The 22,931-nt window shown below is 45.8% G+C and overlaps 1 protein-coding gene and 1 long non-coding RNA gene across 3 annotated transcripts; one reads left to right on the top strand and one right to left on the bottom strand.

Annotated features, from left to right (window-relative positions):
- The first annotated feature begins 812 nt into the window (after positions 1-812).
- On the top strand, positions 813-22,591 carry LOC137323911 (putative methyltransferase DDB_G0268948). 2 transcript variants are annotated; one of them, XM_067987990.1, is made up of 7 exons: positions 813-1,188; positions 3,004-3,141; positions 5,433-5,593; positions 10,409-10,622; positions 12,417-12,517; positions 18,036-18,173; positions 20,789-22,591. In XM_067987990.1, the coding sequence occupies exons 1-7, from the start codon at positions 1,078-1,080 to the stop codon at positions 20,877-20,879; spliced, it is 954 nt and encodes a 317-aa protein (XP_067844091.1). In that variant the 5' UTR covers positions 813-1,077; the 3' UTR covers positions 20,880-22,591. The 2 variants fall into 2 exon arrangements, with proteins under 2 accessions (XP_067844091.1, XP_067844092.1); XM_067987991.1 differs by lacking the exon at positions 3,004-3,141 and having other exon boundaries at positions 825-1,188.
- On the bottom strand, positions 9,948-18,528 carry LOC137323912 (uncharacterized). Its single transcript, XR_010963468.1, has 2 exons — positions 18,217-18,528; positions 9,948-12,436 (listed from the first exon to the last, which is right to left on the bottom strand). It is a non-coding gene; the product is annotated as an uncharacterized lncRNA (long non-coding RNA).
- Positions 22,592-22,931: the final 340 nt, after the last annotated feature.

Raw genomic sequence — 22,931 nt, 5'->3', positions numbered from 1 at the left:
CATTTACACCTCAAGTTCAGCTGTGGCTTATTTGGTAGCACTGTTGCCTCTGAGTCAGAAGGTTGTGGGTTCATAATCCTACTCCAGAGACTTGAGAACAAAAATCTAGGCTGACACTCCAGTGCAGTACTGAGGGAGTGCTGCACTGCCGGAGTTGCCGACTTTCAGCCGAGACGTTAAACCAAGACTCCACCTGCCCCCTCAGGTGGACATAAAAGATCCCGTGGCTCTATTTCGAAGAAGAGTAGGGGAGTTCGCCCCGGTTTCCCGGTCAATATTTATCCCTCAACCAACATCACTAAAACAGATTATCTGGTCATTATCTCATTGCAGTTTTTGGGAGCTTGCTGTGCGCAAATTGGCTCCACCCACCCACCCATCTATGGCTGGATGTATTCCTGAAGGTTACATCACATGACCCCATTGGTCACCCAACATATCCATTCTCATCGTGCCCCGCCTTCCCATGCCAGTTGGAAAGCAAACAGACTCTTCATTACCTGATTGGATGATTCTTGACTGTCAGTCAACCATCCTTTTCTTTCCCAACTCCAATATTTTTATAACTAATAAATAAACGTATTGAAAGAAAATGATTTTTCTCTTGGGTTGCTCCCAGCAGTGTCCTGGAGATTATTTTTCAATTCCTAGAGACTCCAGGACAATCCTGGATGGTCGGCAATCCTAACAATGTCCCACCCCCACTCCTTCCTTTCCATGGAGCATAGTCCACTGCCTAGACACTAATCACCTCAACAAGGGCTGCTTTTATCAGCTGAAATACCCGTTATGAAATCTGGGAAACTGACAATTATTTTCAGAGGCTAAACATACTGTGCCATGGTGTCAGTCTTTTCCATTAATAGTTAGCTCACGTTGTACTGTCCAGTCAGATACTTCTAATCTAAAGCTGTGCAAGCGAAATGAAATGAGAGAACCAGTTAAACCAACTGGCTGGAAAGAAAGTTCAGATCCCGCCTTAGAGACAGATTGGTTATAATCAGAGTGATTTGCAGGAATTTCCTATATTAAAGTGACCTGTCAGGCCCAGATTCAGTTGCTCGTTCCTACACAAACATGGCTGCACGATTATTTGAGGAGCAGGAACACGCTGCCCTGTATCAGAAATACAGGCCCACTCCACCTGCTGAAATCCGCAACCTCGTCCTCAACTACCTGCAGAGAAAGGTGAGAATGTGGAGAAATAAATGTAGCAGCAGATCGTTGAAAAGATGGTCAACTTGTGAATAACCTAGAATTGTGAGGGTTTGTAAAATAAAGGAAGCCTCGATTAATTCAGCACTTGTTTGCTGGTACTATTCTAGTTGTCAGTGAGTTCCTGTATGTAAACAGCTGAATATGAGCTATGTGAAGATGAATTTGTATTCACTTATGTAAGAGAAAGCTGATAGATAAAGTACTCGGCTGAAAACTTTTAACACTATTAGTTTCTGACGCTGTGTAAAGTTCACATTGTTCCGTTGGTTGCCCTTTGACCTGTGACTCATGCCTTGTTGCCCATGGGAGATCAGCCTTTATAGTTTACTAGCTGTAAATGATAAACAAAGCTTTGCACCAAGATCTTTAAACTGAGTGGGGGAGTTCTGAATTCCCTTAAAGGAGCAGTGCACTTCAAATGGCTTCCTTACAAAGAATTGGCAATATTATGTTCCTAACACCAACATTTTGACAACTAGACACCTACAATTTGGGACACTGGGTGAGGGGGAGGAGGATTTTAACTGGGAGGGCAGGGGAGGGGGATAGGGCAAATGTCAAACCCACCCACGTCATCAGTTTGAGGCCGGGGCTATTTTAACTTCCGGGCCTCAGTTACATCCTGCTGACAAGCTGCCCCCTAAAATGGGCAGAAAGAAGCAGCTCATCAGCTTTAGAAAGGTCAACACCACGGGGCCCTGACACCATATACCGGCATCAAGGTAACCTGCAGGGAGGGGGAGTAGTGGGAGATCAGGGCAGTTTCGTGCGTGGGTTGGGGAGAGTCCAGGGTAGCAGAGGCCCTGACTTTCCTTGTGGGGCAGGAAGGAGCTCTCCTGCTCTTCCTGGCCCAATGAAGGAAAGCTTTTGACTGACCTTAAAGAGCACTCTCTTCTTCCTCGCCAGGTTTTACTGAGCTGAATGCTCGTGATGGCCCCCTCACTCAGTCGGCCCTTAAAATGCCATCGGGGCCCTAAAACATCACAGGACTCTGATATGTATAAAGTAATGAGACTCCCGCTTGAGTGGGTGCCTTGGCCACCTAAACAAAGGGCCCGGTTACCGTGGCGATGGGCAGAATTCACATGGGAACGAGGCTGTAAGTTTTTGTAAGGTTTTTTTTAACTCTGCTCCCAACCCGTCCCACTGGACAGGGTGGGTTAAAATTCCCCTTGGGTGCCCCTACAGGAACTCTTCTCTACTTCGGATGAAATGTTAAACTGAAGCCCCACCTGCCCTCTCAGGTGGACGTAAATGATCCCGGGACACTATTATTAGAAGAACAGGGGAGTTCTCTGGTGTCCTGGCCAATATTTATCCCTCAACCAACCAACAATGTCCCAAAGTGCTTTACAGCCAAAGATGTACTTTTGAGATGTTGTCATTGTTGTAATGTAGGAAACACGGCAGCCAGTTTTTGCACAGCAAGATTCCATAAGCAGCAATGAGATAAATGACCAGATAATCTGTTTCTGGTGATGTTGGTTGAGGGATAAATATTAGCCAGAACACTGGGGAGAACTTCCCTGCTCTTCTTTGAAATAGTGCCATGTGGATTTTTTACATCCACCTGAGGGGGCAGACAATGTCTCATCTGAAAGACAGCACCTCCAACAGTGCAGCACTCCCTCAGCAGGAATGTCAGCCTAGATTATGGGCTCAAGTCTCTGGTGTTGGACTTGAACCCACAATCTTCTGATTCAAAGGCGAGAGTGCTACCACTGAGCCACAGCTGTCACTAAGGTCATTTCAGTCCTGAACTTTTATGCCTCAAACTCATTTCAGGTTGCGACAGGAGACATCATCCAATCTGCAGTCGCAAGACATATCAATCAGGTGAATGATGGGCTGCTCGACAGAGCAAGCAACTACATGACTTTCCCAATGGACAACTGGCAACACCATGATGGGGCTGGGCAAATGGTACGGTTACCCCAATTCTGAGGCATCACTGACTGTATCCATCCATGCAATACTAGAACCCTTGGCTAACATTAGTGCTGGGGGGAGCTTTGAAAGGTCCCCATTCACCGTATCTCATGTATGAAGCTAAACTGGATGCAGGGGAGATTAGGACCCAGTGGAGCCCAATTGTCCTCACCCGCCATTTTGCACACCTTAGCTGGCCAATGAGAGTGAGGAACTGGTGCACAAGAGCTGGGTCAGCAGGGAGCTAAATGCAGAGCTGTGCTCACCTGCTGCCGAGACACTGAGACACCTGCTGCCGAGACACTGAGGCACCTGCTGCCGAGACACTGAGACACCTGCTGCCGAGACACTGAGGCACCTGCTGCCGAGACACTGAGACACCTGCTGCCGAGACACTGAGACACCTGCTGCCGAGACACTGAGGCACCTGCTGCCGAGACACTGAGACACCTGCTGCCGAGACACTGAGGCACCTCCTGCCGAGACACTGAGGCACCTGCTGCCGAGACACTGAGGCACCTGCTGCCGAGACACTGAGGCACCTCCTGCCGAGACACTGAGGCACCTGCTGCCGAGACACTGAGACACCTGCTGCCGAGACACTGAGACACCTGCTGCCGAGACACTGAGACACCTGCTGCCGAGACACTGAGACACCTGCTGCCGAGACACTGAGACACCTGCTGCCGAGACACTGAGGCACCTGCTGCCGAGACACTGAGACACCTGCTGCCGAGACACTGAGACACCTGCTGCCGAGGCACTGAGGCACCTGCTGCCGAGACACTGAGACACCTGCTGCCGAGACACTGAGGCACCTGCTGCCGAGACACTGAGGCACTGAGGCACCTGCTGCCGAGACACTGAGACACTGAGGCACCTGCTGCCAAGACACTGAGACACTGAGGCACCTGCTGCCAAGACACTGAGACACTGAGACACCTGCTGCCGAGACACCTGCTGCTGAGAGCTGGCACTGCCAGTGGCAACCAAGGGCATCAACGCCAGTACTGCACTGCCTCTGCCTTTTGCTGGGCATGCTGAACTGCCATCTCAGGGGATGGTACCCTGAACTGCCTTGATTGCAACCAACTCATCCTGCACTGCCTCCACTTGCTTACCACCTGACCACAGACTAGGGTTTCCAACCGTCCAGGATTGTCCTGGAATCTCCAGGAATTAATAATTAATCTCCTGGACATTGCTGCAAGCAAAACCCGGGAGAAAAATCATAGAGGCATTAAAAAAATTGTGTGTTTTATTCATTTTCTTTGAACACTTTTTTTTATTAGTTATAAAAATATTGGAGTTGGGAAAAGGCTGTTTGACTGGGTGGGGTGGTTGGAGGCGGGAGGTCATGTGATGAAACCTCTAGGAATACGCCCAACCAGAGTTGGCAACTCTACCACAGACTCTGTTGCCCGGCTCCACATTTATTATGTCCCAAAAAGCCTTTTGTTTGGCTGAAACAACCATTACAATTATCTGCAGCCTTTGGAAAAGCTAAGACGTTTTGTTTGTCCCCCATGTGGCCAATTAGCTTTAAGTAGCTGCTTCGCTTTGAACTTTCTCATGAGTCACTTGACAACAATCTTTTATCTGCTGGGAGCTTGCTGCCTTTATTAACATTAGTCCTGACCCAGGACGTGGCCTGTAGGGTTAACACCCACCCAATCTGGCGGGTGCTAACCCTGCTTCACCAGCTGGACCGATGTGTGGACCCGAGAATCATTTTGAATGATTCCCGTCCATCATCACCCCTGTGCTCGCTGACCTACATTGGCTCCTGGTCCTGCAACACCTCGATTTTAAAATTCTCAAATCCCCCAATGGCTTCGCCCTCCCTATCTCTGTAACCTCCTCCAGCACTACAACCCTCCGAGATCTCTCACTCCTCCAATTCAGGCCTATTGTGCATCCCGGATTTTAATCGCTCCACCAATGGCGGCTGTGCCTTCAGCTGCCTAGGCTGTAAGCTCTGGAATTCCCTCCCTAAACCTCTCTACCTCTCCTCCATTAAGAAACTCCTTAAAACCCACCTCTTTGCCTGTCCCAATATCTCATGTTGCTTGGTGTCAATTTTTGACTGACAATGTTCCTGTGAAGCACATTGGGATGTTTTACTACATTAAAGGTGCTATATAAATGCAAGTTGTTGTTGAATGCGCAGTTGTATATCTTACAACTAAAATAATTGGTCATGGTATTACTGGGCACAGATATCGGTGGGGGAAGGGTTGAAGAGATGGGAGAAGAGTTTGACTAAAATGTGATTCCCTTTTCAGAAGGGGAAACCATTCGGCCTTGCAGTGGATGTGGGATGTGGCTCAGGTCTGAGCACCAGGAATCTGGCTCCTTTCTTTGAAAAAGTGGTTGGAATTGATGTGAGTGGAGCTCAGATTGAAGAGGCAAAGAAGATGGGTGGACTGAATAATGTCTCTTACAGGTAACTAACTGATACGTACATGTATTAAAAAAATGTTTATCTGATGGCCAGTGGGTGCGCGCACTGCATGGTGTGGTACAGAACCCCACAGATCAGGATGGTCTTGGGTTCAATCTCCAGCTGTACTGAGCTAGTTGATCCCAGCCAGAGAAACATTACCGTTGGCCTCAATGTCCCTGGGCTAGGAAGAAGAAAACATCAGGCAGGTTCCAGCTGTTGATTGCTATCCAGTAATCCCTGCTAGAGAGTGCACATATGTGGGCTTTGGGTGAGGACAAGGTTGGAATCAGCTGTGAAAAATGCACAGCTGAATAGCCTGTCACACTCACTGTCTGGGCACCCATGTGAAAAAATAGCCAATGTGGGTGTTAGGGGTGAAACCATGGAACTTTACTTCAGCATGTGTCACATCTTCAGAAGAGAAAGAGAGAAAATTCGGCACAGGGGAATTATGATTGTACATCACAGCGTAAATTTTGGGAGATTGCGTGTTGCTGTGGGGCCCTAGCTAGTACATATTGGAAAATGAGTGCCTGCCATTTTTCAACATACCCTGGCTGCATGCTGGTGATTTTTCAACACACTTGGCACCCTGTTGATCCTGAGTTTGGTTTCGGATCCCATATTCTCTCCACCACAAAAACCTCTTATTTCTATTTCCACAACACTGCCCAGCTCTGCTCCTATCTCTGTACATTCACTCTGAAACTTACACATGTGTTTTCATCACCTCCAGGGTCACCTACTCCAATGCTCCTTGCTGGCCTACCTTCCTCCATTCTCTGCAAATTCCAATTTATCCAAAGCTCTGCCGCACTAAGTCCTGCCCTCGCTGGCTCCACCCATTCCGTGTCCCCCAGTGCCTTATTTAAAATCACCCGCGGACATTTACCCTCTTATATCTCTCTATTAATGGGCTGGATTTTGCTGCGAGTGGTGCCGTTCGTTAGACTTACAATTGCCGTGAAAAATCTCATAGAAAGTCTATGGGTAAGTTCCAGGAAATTAGAGATCCAAACTGCGTGACGCCCTTTACAGGGCATCTGGGCCCTGTGTGAATAGGGGAAGCCACTGTGTATCTCCTTAACCAATCAGATTGAAGCATCATTAATAACAGTGCAGAGTCAGAACCAGGAAGTGTAAGTTAGAATAGTGAATTCAATGTCAGAAAGTGAAATAAAGAGAGGGAAAGAAAGATTGGATCAAGAGACAGAAAGAGAAAGTTAAAAAAAATTTAATTTTTTTGTGATGTCCAACAATAATTAAAATCTGAAGGGATGAGACTCCACACTTATAACAGTTAATTTTCCATGCCAGAGAGGTTGTTTGGCAGTAATTAAGACTTACCACGTCGTTACAATGGTACTTAGACTTGAAATGACTTGGCTAAACTTTTTTTTGCGCGTTTAATCCGTATCTGTGACGTCAGTACAAGAACTTCACTCCGTTCAATACATTTGAACGGGGAGCCTGACAGTAAGATGCCATTTTTGCGCAGCTTTTGGAGGAACATTGCATCTCAGAGAGCAACTTCCGGATTTCTGCGTTTAATTGCGCAGTTGCGGTCGCCAGAAATTCCTTTCCGATTTGCACATAAATAGTGGTGAGCGCTGTTAGCCTCACCATTATTTTTACAGCAATATCTGGCCAAATGTCTTAAAAACAGTCCCCCCATCATAACAAGTCTATTAGGTGGTACTTTTTCAAATGCCTTTTGAAAGTCCATATACAAAACATCAGCCGCACTACCCTCATCAACCCTCTCCATTACTTCATCAAAGAACTCAATGAAGTTAGTCAAACACTATTTTCCTTTAACAAATCCGTGCTGACTTTCATTTATTAGCCCATACTTTTCCAAGTGCCAATTAATTTTGTCTCAAAAGTTTCCCCACCACCGACATTAGGCTGACTGGCCTGTAATTGCCAGGTTTATCCCTCTCCCCTTTTTTGAACAGGGCTATAACATTTTCAATCCTCCAGTCCTCCGGCATCACTCCCATATCCAAGGAGGATTGGAAGATTGTGGCCAGAGCCTCCACAATTTCCACCCTTACTTCCCACAGTAACCTAGGATGCATCCCATCTGGACTGGGTGACTTTTCTACTTGAAGTACTGCCAATCTTTTAAGTGCCTCCTCTTTATCTATTTTCATCCTATCCAATATCACTACGACCTTCCCCTTTACTGCTACATTGGCAGAATCCTCTTCTCTAGTGAAGATCGATGCAAAATATTCATTTAGTCTTTCAGCCATGCCCTCTGCCTCCACAAGAAGATCTTTTTTGTCCTTGATCGGCCCCACCTTTACTTTGAAGCAAACATGCAGGTGCAGCAAGCAGTTAGGAAGGCAAATGGTATGTTGGCCTTCATTGCAAGAGGATTTGAGTACAGGAGCAAGGATGCCTTACTGCAGTTATACAGGGCCTTGGTGAGACCACACCTGGAGTATTGTGTGCAGTTTTGGTCTCCTTACCTAAGAAAGGATATACTTGCCATAGAGAGAGTGCAGCGAAGGTTCACCAGACTGATTCCTGGGATGGCAGGACTGTCGTATGAGGAGAGATTGGGTGGACTCGGCCTGTATTCACTCGAGTTTAGAAGAATGAGAGGGGATCTCATTGAAACATATAAAATTCTGACAGGGCTAGACAGACTAGATGCAGGGAGGATGTTTCCCCTGGCTGGGGGGTCCAGAATGCGGGGTCACAGTCTTAGGATACAGGGTAGGGCATTTAGGACTGAGATGAGGGTAGATTTCTTCACTCAGAGGGTGGTGAACCTGTGGAATTCTCTACCACAGGAGGCTGTGGAGGCCAAGTCACTGAATATATTTAAGAAGGAGCTAGATAGATTTCTAGATACAAAAGGCATCAAGGGGTATGGGGAGAGAGCAGGAATATGGTATTGAGATAGAGGATCAGCCATGATCATATTGAATGGCGGAGCAGGCTCGAAGGGTCAAATGGCCTACTCCTGCTCCTGTTTTCTATGTTTCTATGTTTGACTAACCTTTTACTATTTATATGTTTATAAAAGACTTTGGGTTCCCTTTTATGTTAGCCGCTAATATATTCTCATACTCTCTCTTTGCCCCTCTTATTTCCTTTTAGATCTCCTCTGTTCTTTCTGTATTCAGTTTGGTTCTCTACTGTATTATGAACCTTACATTTGGGATTGTTTACTGCTGTAAATTATCACCAGTACAGGCTGTGATATATGGTCAGGGATGTGCAATAAATTGAATTTTTAAAGAGAGGTTTTCATTCTGATTCAAGTAGAAACTTTGATTTGAAGATCACACTATTTAACCTCTCATGAAAAGATCACAAAGGTCGTTAAGATCGCTGTTGTCTAGACCAGGGTATCCAACTTTTTTGGGCTGGAGTGGGCCTTATGGGAACCCCCAGAGACCACACTGCAACATTCCCCCTCACACAAAGTGAGCCCCTCAGAAATAAGACCTCCAGACTCAAAGATTCACGTCCACCCCCTCTTTCCTTTCCTGCATTCTTCTCCTTCCCCCATTCTGACCCCTCCTTTTCCCAATCTTCCCCCTCCCCCTCCCCCAAACTCTTTAAAGTTCCTGGGCCTGCTGGACGAGCAAAGACTGTTTCTTGATTGGTGCAAAAATGCTGTTCTCTGGTCAAATCAGGGAGCCGCCTTTCCCAGGTCTGGGAATTTTAAAGGTCCAAACTGGGATTCGGCTTTGAAACACAGTGTGCCAAGAAGAAAGGAACTAGTAGGGACTTTGAAAGCTGGATCAAGGGATTGTGTCTGTCCCACAGTCATGTTCTGGACACCCCGACCTAGGGCTGAAACTTGACCTTGATCTGCTTTGTTTCTAATCGTGTTATTCCTGTCAGAAATACAGTGGGGCACAAATAGCTCCCAAAGTAACAGAGAGCTCAACAGCGCTCTCCATTGTTAGTGGCAAAGTGAAGGAGCAAGTTCCGGCGTTTGCATACGTGCAGTGAAACGCGAAAATCTGGAACTTGCTTCTAATGGTTCGCCAGCGATATGACAGCTTTGAATTAAAGGGCCATCGCACGCTGCAATCAGAGCAATCATTGAAAAAGGGCAAACTTGCTTATCTGCCCAGCTGGAAAGTAACTAATTATACCACCAAGCAGGTACGCTTAAAAATACCAGGTCTGAACTAAGTTTTAACAGCGTGGTAAGTCTTAATGGATGCCAAACAACTAAAAATTAACTTTTAAAAATGTGGCATCTCATATTACTCCTTATTTTAATAGTTTTTGGTCATTAAATTTTTTTTTTAATTAAAAAATTCAATTTATTTTTTACTTTTCTCTTCTGTCTCTTTTAATTTAATTCAATTATTTCTTTGGCTATTTATTAAAAAAATTTTTTTATTTACATTGACATACAGAATACTAACTTTAAATGAATGAAGTCTGCTTGCTTGCTTGAGCAATGCAGCCTGAATCTGTGGGTGTGACTTCTCTTTCTGATAGATTTTGTGGGCTTGTCTTCTCCTCTCTCATAATCTTCCAACCCCGCGGCAACTCACGCTGCTCAGAGGCTGGATTGATAGCGCACATTTTTTTTTAAAGTTCACATTCAAGCAATTTGACACCACAGAGCCCGCGGTGAGTAAATTCATTCATTTAATTCATAGGAGCGTCGGAGATCGTTGCCTCGCCGCTCCGTGCGATTTCTAGCCCAATGTATTTTTTATCAATGAGCAGTTCTTCCTATCTGGGTTACTAGATCCCACTCAGAACACTCCTTAAAAGTCTGCAGAAATATTTAAGCTGTTATGTTTCTGTGCTTGTTGTTTCACTCGACAGACTGGGTCTCGCGGAGGAGCTGGAGTTCGAGGACGGTTCCGTTGACCTGGTGACAGCGGGAACAGCAGCACATTGGTTTGATATGGAGAAGTTTATGAAGGAAGTTCACCGGATTCTAAAACCAAAAGGTTGCTTGGCTCTCTATTGCTACCGATGTCCCTTTGAATTGCGATACAGTGCCTGCCCTGAACCACTGACCCAGATTGTCCAAGAGGTAAGGAGGTAATTGGGGCTAACTGGCATCTTTAGTAATTTCTACTCAAACAGAAAAGTGTCTGACTGTGTGTAATTTATAATTGTTATGAAGCTATAGGGACTGGATAATTCAGTGATTTTGGAACACTCCCCTTTCACTTCTGGGACTATGTTTGAACTGATTGCATGAATGTTTCCCCTCTCAGAGTTGTATAAAACTGTTGTTATTTTTGATATGTAAGGGGAAGATTTCCTCTGTGTGCTAGGTATAGCGATATTGTAAACTCGCTCTTTATAAATATGTCTTTGATTCTGCAATGTCAGCAGGGGAGCTGTGAGCACAGGGAGTGCTGGTCGGACATAGCTACGACATTGTAGCCACAATTCTCTGACCCACACTCCCTGAAAGAGCGGGTTCCCTGCTGGGATTGCCCTTTAGCATTGAGAGAAAACCTTGCCCCGTACAGCAGGTGTCCGTTTCTTCATTGGAAGAATGTGAGCTCCTCCACCTTAAGGGGAGTATCCATGTTTTCCTGAATTGCTAGGTGATGGTGACTGAAGACAGCTGGCACTGAAGTCAGTGTATCTGTGAACCACTGAAGCCATACAGCGCACAAACTAAAATCTCCATAACTAGAATTTCCCAATTTTCTATTCATGTTCTACCTGTTTACCCCAACTTTTTTAGGTCAGTCTCTGACGGTATCTGTAGATAAAGTTCTCATCTCACCTGCTCAATTTTTCACTGTTGAAATTTTACTGAACAAAAGAGATCTCCCTGTACAAATAAAAAGAAATTGGAACTGCTGGAAATCTGAAATAAAAATAGAAAATGCCAGAAATACACAGCATGTCCATGTCAGAAGTCTGTTTAGGGTGCACTTCCTTTGTTAGAAGTGGACCTCTTCTGTTGGTTTTTTTTATATAAAGTTTTTTTTGTATTCAAGAGTTTACATTCACATTTCTATTGTATGAATCCATGGTATATTGTAACTCTGGCCTCTTGTACATCCTACCCCTTATTGGTGGCCATGCCTTATCCCTGCTACGCCCTAAGCTCTGGAAATTCCTCCTAAAACCCATCCTCTCCTCCTAAGCCCTCCTTAAGAGCCATCTCTTTGGCCAAGTTTTTGGTCACCCATTCTTTGCCAATGCATCTATTGTTTTTGATTGTGCCTCTGTGAAGCACATTGGAATGTTTTTCCATGTTAAAGGTACTATATAAATGTGATTCTTGGTGCTTAATGGGAGGGAGCGAGTGGTCTTGCCTGTCAGTGGTTGTACTTATTGGAATCATTGCCTTTGCCTGCCAGTGGATAGGTCAGTATTGGATAGGTCACTATTGCTGGTCTGGATTCTCCTCCTTGGGTGTTTGTGGGAGAGGAGAATTGAGCTCAAAAGTAGTTATTTCTCCAAATTTAGATGGAGGTCAAAGATCACGGGAGTAACTTTCAACTCTGGCTGGGATGGAAAACTGGAGTTAACGGATCAAACGCCCGATATTCACCCCGCCTGATCTTCCTTTCAACTCTGGCGGGGACCAGAGGGGGACTGAGGGTCAAGGGAAATGGGGCGAGGTGTATAAAGGGCGGCCGATCTAATCCCTCCAGTTTTCTGCCCCGGCTAAGTTTCCCCCCCCCCCCAATTTGTTCGGATCGGGATGTGTCCCACAGGTGCTTTAGTCACATGTCTGTCATGGGGGTCACAGTATGGGGCGCACTTTCTTGCAACTAGTGGTCATAATAGTTATTAATTTGACAATAGTTATTGAATGACGCGGTGATTAGTTTTCTCTCATATCTCTTGTTTGCAGATGTTCAAGGCGCTCGCACCCTATGAAAGTGAAAAAAGACAGATTGTTCAGAATGAATACAAAGAAGTATTTGATGCTATCACTTTCCCCGACAAAGAGAGGTGCGACCACATAATACACAAAACAATCTTTGAACTACTCAGACAACTGTTGGAAATTAAAACTGTGAAGGGTGTCAGCCTTTTATTTTATCTTAAACATGCAGCAGTCCTATTGAGTTTGAAAGTTATATTTTCATAGCTGTCCTAACATCAATCAATAGAATGAAAGAAAAACTTGCATTTATATAGCGCCTTTCATGATCTCAGGACATCCTAAAGTGCTTTACAGCCAATGAAGTACTTTGGGAGTGTAGTCACTGTTGTAATGCAGGAAACATGGCAGCCAATTTGCACGTAGCAAGGTCCCACAAACAGCAATGTGATAATGACCAGATAATCTGTTTTAGTGATGTTGGTTGAGGGATAAATATTGGCCAGGACACCGGGGAGAACTCCTTTGCTCTTCTTGAAATAGTGCCGTGGGATCTTTCACATCCATCTGAGAGGGCGGACAGGGCCTCGGTTCAACTTCTCATCTGAAAGACAGCACCTCCGACAGTGCAGCACTCCCTCAGTACTGCACAGGGAATGTCTGCCTAGATTTTGTGCTCCAGTCTCTGGAGTGAGAATACTACCAACTGAGCCACGACTGACAATAGGAGTGGAATATATATAGTAAAGATTTAAAAACAGGTATGATAGTGTGACACACAACAGTACTTGGAATAAATATTTTGACTTGTATGAAATAACACTCAGCATTCCCTAGATCCGCATGTAGCTATCCTCCATCACCTGTGCCTCTCAAAGAGTCTTGCGCCGTGTGACCTCCTGCTCAGGAAGTTGCTGGATATGTGAGAGAGGTGCTTTATGTAGGTGTGAGAGAGGGGCTCGTGAGTTACTGTTCAGTGTTATGGCTCCTAACAAAAAGTTATTTAGTTGACCAGATATAGATCAATAGTTCAGAAAAATAATTCTAGCCAATATATAATCCTTTTATGGGACTGTAGGTTATACATTACCTGGTCATTGCCAGCTAACTGAGATAGGACGTTGTGAAATATATGTTACAAATGGCATTCTGTAGCTATATTGAATCTCTGGCATCTAGGAACATAGGTACAGGAATAGGCCATTCAGCCCCTCGAGCCTGTTCCGCCATTCAATTAGATCATGGCTGATCTGTATCTGAACTCCATTTACCCATCTTGGTTCCATATCCCATATTACCCTTACCTAACAAAAATCTATCAATCTCAGTTTTGAAATTTTCAATTGATCCCCAGCCTCAACAACTTTTTGGGGGAGAGAGTTCCAGATTTCCACTCCCCTTTGTGTGAAGATGTGCTTCCTGACATCACCCCTGAACGGCCGAGCTCTAATTTTAAAGTTGTGCCCCCTTGTTCTGGGATTCCCCCACCAGAGGAAATAGTTTCTCTCTATCAAATCCTTTAATCGTCTTAAATACCTCCATTAGATCACCCCATAACCTTCTAAACTCAATCTGTTTGGATTATTAATCTGCTACAATCTTTGGTTTGGCTTAACTTTTCCACTGCCACAAGGGGGTATCTGTGTTATCTCTCAGGATGCATGTATCACATTGCTTAAATAACACCTGCCACTGAGGCAGATTTTATCCCTCCTTTCCTGATATGGCATTCTCCTGCGAGTGCACCAGAGAGGGGACAGAGTCTCGAGCTGGACCTGTTTCTGGCTGGTGCGCAGATCACCTCGTACAATAGACAGGTGTCCTATAATGTAAATCAGGATCTGTGTGGTCTCCTGGACTGATTTCAATCGACTTAAGGGATCGAAGTGGAATTTTCCAGATTCTTTCCCCCCTAATTGCCCTGGGTTTTTATCTGTTTTATCACCTCTCCCAGGAGATCACATGGCTTCGGGTGGGTGGGGTGTGTCTATATCGTGATGCACAAGGGAATCAGAACTATATGAGACAGGCTGGATGGATCAGAGGATCTTTTCCTGTCCATCATTTTCATATGTTTCATTTCAGTCATTTAAAGCAATGGGTCATGGCCTACGTCACAGGAGCAGTGTCACAGCGCCAATAGCAACAGAAGGATGAGGAGTCACTAAGTGCAGAGGCTGAGGGTGGAAAGGAGGGAGGATATCTCCCTCCTTTCCGGGGTTGTGAGGGAGGGGCAGTAGACAATGCGAATTTTACAGGAGAGATCAGAGGGGTGGAACTAGGTGAGATGCTCAAAGGAGGAGAAGGTGTCAGAGGAGTAGGGGGACAAATCAAGGTGAGATTTGGTGATAAAGGCCACACTGTGGTGGTCTGGGTGGGGCAAGTGGTGGAAGGTCTCTCCAGGTGGGGAGGCTTCAGTAAGGGGAAAAATGTCACCATTGAGCCAAGTTTCTGTCAAAGCCAGTATATCAATGCAATCATCCACAATAAGGTCATGGTTGGCAAGGAATTTGTACACAAGTGAACAGACATTCTGCAGGCAAATGCAGAGAGGGGCAGTGATTGATCCATTGGCAGAGTCCAAGAGGGTAGTGTGAGTGGGATAAACGGGATGGGAGGAAGGTTGGTGAGATTAGCCCCCTGCGGGCGTGCTGGGTGGGAAGTTCGTTGAGAGAGAAGGAGGCGGCAGTTGTTGCTGCTTAGAAGGAGGCAGCGATTAATGCCTCGATGGGCCCTTTGGAGAATGCCAAGAAAGGCACAGAGGGAAGCTGTGGGCTTATCCCAGGAGGATTCAAGCTGGGAAGGGTGGCAGGAGAGTAGTGATGGGTTGGAGTAGGGATAAGGGCAGCAAAGTATCCAAGAGGAGAGAAATGAAAAGAGGCTTGACTAGATGACAGGAAGGGGAGGAGACAGGAGAGGAGATCCCAAGAGAGGCCAGGAGGCAAAAAAGAGAGATAGAGATAATAGACTTGGTCCAGAGCAGGTGCCAGAATGCACGCACAAATATATTCAGAGGAAATTCATGTTACATAGGCATGGCAGAAATTAGAAGAGATGAGTCCTGGTAGTAAACAGAGGACCTGGCCCTGACGCCAGCTGCCTTGTTAAAGTTGTTACACCCTGGACACTCTGTATCTTAATGTTCCAAAATCTAATTAACCCACTGACAGCCCACAGGAGCAAACCTTCACCAGATCACAGCCTCACCAAACACTAAAGCACTCCCAAAAGCAAAGCCCACAAACCCAACAGTAGTAGTCCTTTTTTTTTAGTGAGTCTCCCTCTGATGATTTACTGGGTAAAGGCCCTAACCCCTGGCCTGTGCTGATGCCCTGATGGTACATTTTAGTCCTTAAATATTGCTATTCAGATATTCAGATAACTGCATATTCAAACAAGGCTACAAGTGAGAGAGAGATTTAAAAAAAAGCGAAAAAAATTGAAACAAAATGGAAATTCCTCAAATAATTACAGCTTTACAACAGCATGAAAATCTCCACTTGTATTAGTGAAATTCAACATTTGGAATAATTTATAGAATTAATTTAAACTAAGTTTTCATGATAATCTCCAAAAACTAATTGTTGTAGATTATTTTAAAAGCAGTAAGATCATTTTTTTGTGTCATCAGTTTATTCAAATCAGAGTTTGACTCCAGCACAATACTGCGGGGGTTTAAAAAAATACTTTCAGATCTGTGACAGCAGAGGGCAGGCTAAACCAATGTACTGAACCAACGTATGGAACCAAGGTGCATCTAAGCAACAAGGGTCAAAAGTTACTGTAGACATCAGCCCCAATTTTAACTGGAAGCAGGAATTGGGCAGATTGCGGGGTGGGCGGGGACGCGAGAGCGAGTCATCAGTTTTGCCACCACCCCCCCGCCCCCCCCAAGTCCCTTTATTGCCTCCAGATCCAGATTTCCTTTGTTACGAATCGAAGGTCACAGATGACAGAAATAACAGTGACAAGAGAAAGGTTGATTTGGATATAGGCCTAGAGGGAGTGGTGTCAAAATATGTAGATGATTCCAAAATATAGTTAGTTATTTAGAAGACCAAAGGAAACTTCAGAAAGGATATTGATAATGTGGGGGAATGGGCTAAAAAGTGGCAGGTGGAATTCAGTGTCAGTAAGTGTGAGGTGATACATTTTGGTTAAAAAAAAAGCAGTAATTATACTGTGAATGGAAGTAGGGTCGGTGCCGTGGGAGAGCAGAGGGATTTGGGGTACAGGTTCACAGGTCATTAAAGGCAGCACCTCAGGTTGATAAAGCTGTAAAAGAAAGTAATAGAATTTCAGGTCTTATCACAAGAGGTAATGAATGTAAAAGCCATGGGGTAAAGATGAGCCCATATAAAATCTTAATAAGACCTCAGTTTATTACTGTGTGCAGTAATAGGCTCCATGTTGTTATAGTATATTAGTAAGTACAGCACAGGAGGAGTCCATTTGGCCCATCATGCCTGTGACTGCTCTTTGAAAGAGCTACCCAATTATTCCCACTCCCCTGCTCTTTCCCCATAGCCCTGTAAATTTTTTCCCTTCAAGTATTTATCCAATTCCCTTTTGAAAGTTACTTTTGAATCTGTTTCCATCACCCCTTCAGGCTGTGCATTCCAGATCATTACAACTCACTGCGTAAAAAAATGTTACCTCATGTCACCTCTGGCTCTTTTGCCGATCACCTTAAGTCTGTGTCCTCTGGTTACTGATCCTTCTGCCACTGGAAACAGTGCCTCCTTATTGACTTTGTCAAAACGATTCATGATTTTGAATACCTCTATCAAATCTTCCTTCTCTGTTCTAAGGAGAATAACCCCAGCTTCTCCAGTCTCTCCACATAACTGAAGTTCCTCATCCCTGGCACCATTCTAGTAAATCCCCTCTGAACCCTCTCTAAGGTCTTGACATCCTTCCTAAAGTGTGGTGCCCAGAATTGAACTCAATACTCCAGTTGAGGCCTAACCAGTATTTTATAAAGGTTTAGCATAACTTCCTTGCTTTTAGAATAGAATGGTTACGGCATAGAAGGAGGCCATTCGGCCCATTGAGCCTGCGCCGGCTCTTTTGTAAGAGCAATCTAGTTTGTACTCTCTGCCTCTATTAATAAAGCCCAGGATCCCATGTGCTTTCTTAACAGCCTTCTCAACTTGTCCTGCCACCTTCTAAGATTTGTGTATGTGCACCCCCAGGTCTCTCTTTAAAATTGTACCATTTAGTTAATATTGCCTCTCCTCATTCTTCCTGCCAAAATGTATCAGTTCACATTCTGCATTGTATTTCATCCGCCATGTGTCTGCCCATTTCACCAGTCTATCTATGTCCTCCTGAAGTCTGTTACTATCCTCCACATTGATTACTACATTTCCGAGTTTCGTGTCATCTACAAACTTTGAAATTATACCCTGTGTTCCCAAGTCCAGGTCAATAATATATGTCAAAAAGAGCAGTGGTCCTTATACTGACCCCTGAGGAACACCACTGTATATTTCCCTGCAGTCTGAAAAACAACCGTTCACCACTATAGGAAGGATATTGAGGTTTAAGAGGGGGTACAACACAGATTCACTAGGATGCTTCCTGGTATGAAGAAATACAAATACGAAGAAAGACTTGAAAAGGATTTTTTTTCTTCTTTTGCAGATTTGATAATATTCCATTCAAGCGACAAGTATCAATCTCATGGGTCATAGGCTTCATCAAATCCTTATCTTATTACCAAACATTCCAGAAGAAAGATCCGGAAGCAGCTAAAGCCTCACTTGAAAGAATGGAGCAAAAGTAAGAGTAAAAATTAAAATGAAAAGTTAATTGATCAGCTTACCATTGCTCGAGACTTTAGTGGAGTGGAAGCTGAACACAAACACTGAATGGACAAGTGGGGGGTGAAATCAGTCTTCTCCAGTAGAACGACATGAGCTCCTAGCCAATGGGCCATCCCTGTTACACCGCGCCAGATATTCCTTCCTGTTGAAGTCAATGGGTGGGGTAACTTTAACACAAAATGTTTCATTTCTTTCAAGGAAAGTGTTTTATTTCAGTGAGTTAATGCTGTGATCTGCAAAGAAGTCTAAGTAAGACCTTCCTTCCCTGTAAACCACGTTGAGTGGGTATCTACAAGTCTGAAACAAACACCTTATGTGATGTCTCACACTGTGTACCTCCAATTAGACCTCTTCCATGCCCTCATCCTTCCCCTTTTCATGACATAGGAATAGAGGAATTCCCATTGGGAAATCCAGGTCCCTAGTCCAAAACTACTTTTTGCAGAGCTGGCTCAAAATGGCAGCAGAGCCTCCATAGCACCCTCAAAATTGCCTCCTCATTGCGGTATTTGCCTTAGGGATACCTTGGTGCTGCTCATACAGCTCCTTATAGTTTGGGGCAATAGTTTGGGGAAAATGGGTGAGAGCAGTTTGCCGCTCCGCATGATTCCATTTAAATGCGGTGGGAATCAGGCAGGTGTTAAAGAGGACTATAGATTTTTTGGAAGGCTTATTCTGATATAATTTTAAGCTGCCGGTTTTGAGATGGTTATCATTCACGCCTCATTTGACTCCGTTTACCCTTCCAAAACTGCCAGAAAACAGGTGGCAATTCAGAGGAACCACACAGCCCCACACCTCAGGGTTTCACACATCAATGTCATATCTCAGGGCATCGTGTGTCCTCAGGGCAAAAAATAATTATTGACTGAAATGAGGACATATCAAATACCCAATAAACTAAATTGTAACTCGGGGCGGGGGTCATGTGGGCGAGAGGCCGAGGTAAATTGTCTCGACCATGGTACACGAGCAGGTTAAAATCGGAACCTGCAAGATAAAAGACTTGTATTTCTATAGCACTTTTCACGACCTCAGGACGTCCCAAAGCGCTTGAAGCCAACAAAGTACTTTTGAAGTGTAGTCACTGTTGTAATGTAGGAAACGTGTCAGCCAATTTGCCCACAGCAATGTCCCACAAACAGCAATGGGATAAATGACCAGATAATCTGTTTTAGGTGTTGGTTGACGGATAAACATTGGCCAGGACACCGGGGAGAACTCCCCTGCTCTTCTTCGAAATAGTTCCATGGGATTGTTTACGTCCACTTGAGAGGGCAGACAGGGGCCTCAGTTTAACGTCTCATCCGAAAGACAGCACTTGCTGACAGTGTAGCACTCCCTCAGTACTACACTGGAAGTTTCAGCACAGATTTTGTGCTCCAGTTTCTGGTGTGGGACTTAAACCCACAGCCTTCTGACTCAGAAGTGAGAGTGCTGCCCACTGATCCATAGCTGACAGCAAGAACCCAGTGAATAAGATCCTCAAGTGATTTTAACTGTCTGCCCACATGGTTTCCACCAGTGTGAATTAAACAGAAACAGTTTGATTGGGTTGGTAACGGCCAATGATGAACAAGTGAGCAGGAGGAAACTGAACAATCGGATCCCCCCTAAGGCCACCAATCAGTAAGCAGCCAGTACCACACTACTAAACAATGACATTTCTCAAACAATTTCTTCACGATTTTTCCTCTTCACTCAGATGTGAGTTTGTAACAAACATGCAAAAAAAATGTACACAATTGTGAAAAGAATCATTGAATCATTCAGTATAAACTACAATCTACCCAGTGGAGTCAGGGGAGGGGAGATTTGCCTGGAATTTCCGTGGGGATTTCCTGACAAGCTTGAAAAACCCCTCGAGAAATGGCATGAACCGTGGTTTCTGCTGTTCTTCTGAGAGTTCCGCTGATCGATCTCCTGCTGACGGTAAAGTGAGAGATCAGGGCCACCCCTGCCGAAATTCAGGGCTAATATCTTTCAAAGTTGTACAAATAACTGAGAACAAGAACTGAGGTTTTGAGAAGAGAGTGGAGAGATGAATGAACAAATGTCGCATCGCGCACAAATACTGCAAATCCACTGTGGGAAGGAGAGCAGAAAATATTTTAAATGTACATAAGAGGGAATAAAGCTTTCGGGGAGAGGAGAACTGAGCAAGTTTTGGAAAGTGATAAGTAAATATATTACAAATAATATAGCGGTCAGGCTAGTTTCTTTCAATACCGGGAAGGTATGTGATTTTCATAGACCTCGAGTCAGTCAGGTGACAGGCTTGTTCAGTAAATGTGCAGAATTACAGTGATGAGTAAAACAAGGAGATTACAGTAAATATCGAAAACCACCATCAGTTCCTGAACAACTACAACTAACACCGCAGAAAGTCGACTAATCGTAATCTTATTTTGCAGGAGAGCTGCACTCAGTCTTTCTAAATGGTTGTGGGTTAAGATACTGTCTTTATTACATTGTGACTGAGTACATTTTACCAGACACTCAAACATGTCCGTACAATAGGCGAACTGCAGTGGACATTCAACTCATTACACGTTGATCTGTTTCTTTCAGGCTCCTGCAGGCTATGGGAGTTTCTTCCAGTGAAACTATGTTGGAAATGAGGTTGAATGCTTTCTGTCTACTGGCAAGCAAACCTGAGTGAGATCCGCAGACACTGCGTGACCATTTCTCCAGCCATTTCCCAGGCCAAGCACATCAAGAGGCCATCTCGATTTCCTTAAATAGGACTTAAAATCTGTATTTCATAATGAAGCATTGGTAGATAATAGTTTGAACACAGAAGACATACACAGTAAACTGGATGGTGGAGATAATGTTCATCTTCAGCAGGGGCTGAGAACTGGCAGTGTCGGATCGGATGCCTCTTATAGACCCCGTCTATTTTACTTTCCATTGTTGGAGTGGGGGAGGATTTTGATTCCCGTGGGAGTTAAGATCCGAGTGATATGTTTCCCGCGAGTTTCCTGCCTTGTGGCTGTTTTAATGATGTAGTTAGGACCCCGATGCGATTTTAACTGCCCACCGAGCCGAAAGCCTGGTGGAGGCTCTGTCTGGTAAGGAGAGGAGTAGGAGAGCTTCCCCGAGGCCTAACAAAGTAGGCTTAGCCACTGTTGCCCTGGGCACCCCCTCCCCCCTATGGAACACTCATGAGCCCCACTCCTGCGAATTACCTGACTCTGACTGCCCGGCCTGGTGGCCTCCGGACTCCCCTAACCTCGCAGACCACGAGCCTCCTTCTGGAAGTCTGTTTAGGCCAGGCCATCAGCCCGCAAGATTCAAACGGACCAGGTCTTCCCTGCACCTCCCCTCCAGCTCACTGTTCCCTCTACCGTACCACCCCATCCCTTCTACCGCACCTCCCCCTCCCCTCCACCTGCACCCACCCCTCCCCTCCACCAACATTTAGCCCTCCCCTCTAATCGCATCTGCTCTCCACCAGCACCCTCTCTCTACCGCTCCTCCCGTTTCCTCAACTGCACTTCCCGTCCCCTCTATGGCGCCTCCCGTCCCCTCTACCACGACCCCCATCCCCTTTACCGCACCTCCCCTCCCCCTTACCTCACCTCCCCATCTCCTCCCCGCACCTCACCTCCCCCTCTCCTCACCTCCCCTGCCCCTCCCCGCACATTACCTTCCCTCACCTCCTCCTCCCCACCCCCCCCGCACCTTACCTGCCCTCCTCGCACATCCCCTCCCCTCCCCCTCTACCGCACATCCCCTCCCCCTCCACCGCGCATCCCCTCCCCCTCCACCGCGCATCCCCTCCCCCTCCACCGCGCATCCCCTCCCCCTCCACCGCGCATCCCCTCCCCTCCCCGCACATCCCCTCCCCTCCCCCTCCACCTCACCTACCGCACATCCCCTCCCCTCCCCCTCCACCGCGCATCCCCTCCCTTCCCCGCGCATCCCCTCTCCTCCCCCTCCACCGCACATCCCCTCCCCTCCCCGCACATCCCCTCCCCTCCCCCTCCACCTCACCTTCCGCACATCCCCTCCCCTCCCCTCCAATGCGCCTCCCTTCCCCTCCCTGCACCTCCACTCCCTCGCACATCCCCTCCACCAGCACCTCACCTCCCTCTCCCTGTACCTTTCCTCCATCCCACTTCCCCTTTACCAGCACCTCCCCTCTACCTCACCCCCCACCGCACCTTCCCTCCACCAACACTTCCCCTCCCCTCCACCAGCACCTCCTATGTAACATAAAATGAATTTTAAAAGGTGTCAGTGCACTGTGGTTCATTGTGAGGTGATACAAATGAGAGTTGTGACATTTTTGTTCAATATGTGTGAGAACCTAAAAAATGTGGAATGAGAAAAGGCCATTCAGCCCATTAAAACCTTTCCTTCTAAGGACCATGCATCACCATCTCGAACATGGCTCTGCAGTGCAACTCAATTCAGGTTGAAGATGGAGAAAGGTAATTTAGAGCAGATGTTGGGAAGGATTTCTTCAGCGCTGTGAATAGGGCCACCGTGCTAAATACACACTGCGCATGCGCAGTCGATATGTAGCCGCGCATGCGCAGACATTGCAGAGTCTCCAGTTCACTCATGCGCAGTTGTGTCCTGCATGCGCAGAGGCTGTGCGTTCTCTGAACTCGGGAGTGTCAGCGCTGTGCGTTCTCTGAACTCAGTAGTGTCAGCGCTGCGCGTTCTTGGAAATCGGTTGTGTCAGCGCTGTGCGTTCTCTGAA

This window comes from Heptranchias perlo, chromosome 7 (genome assembly GCF_035084215.1).
Source record: "Heptranchias perlo isolate sHepPer1 chromosome 7, sHepPer1.hap1, whole genome shotgun sequence".
NCBI classification, from domain to species: Eukaryota; Metazoa; Chordata; class Chondrichthyes; order Hexanchiformes; family Hexanchidae; genus Heptranchias; species Heptranchias perlo.
The sequence above is the reverse complement of the archived record's forward strand: the minus strand, read 5'-3'. Positions and strand labels throughout refer to the sequence as shown.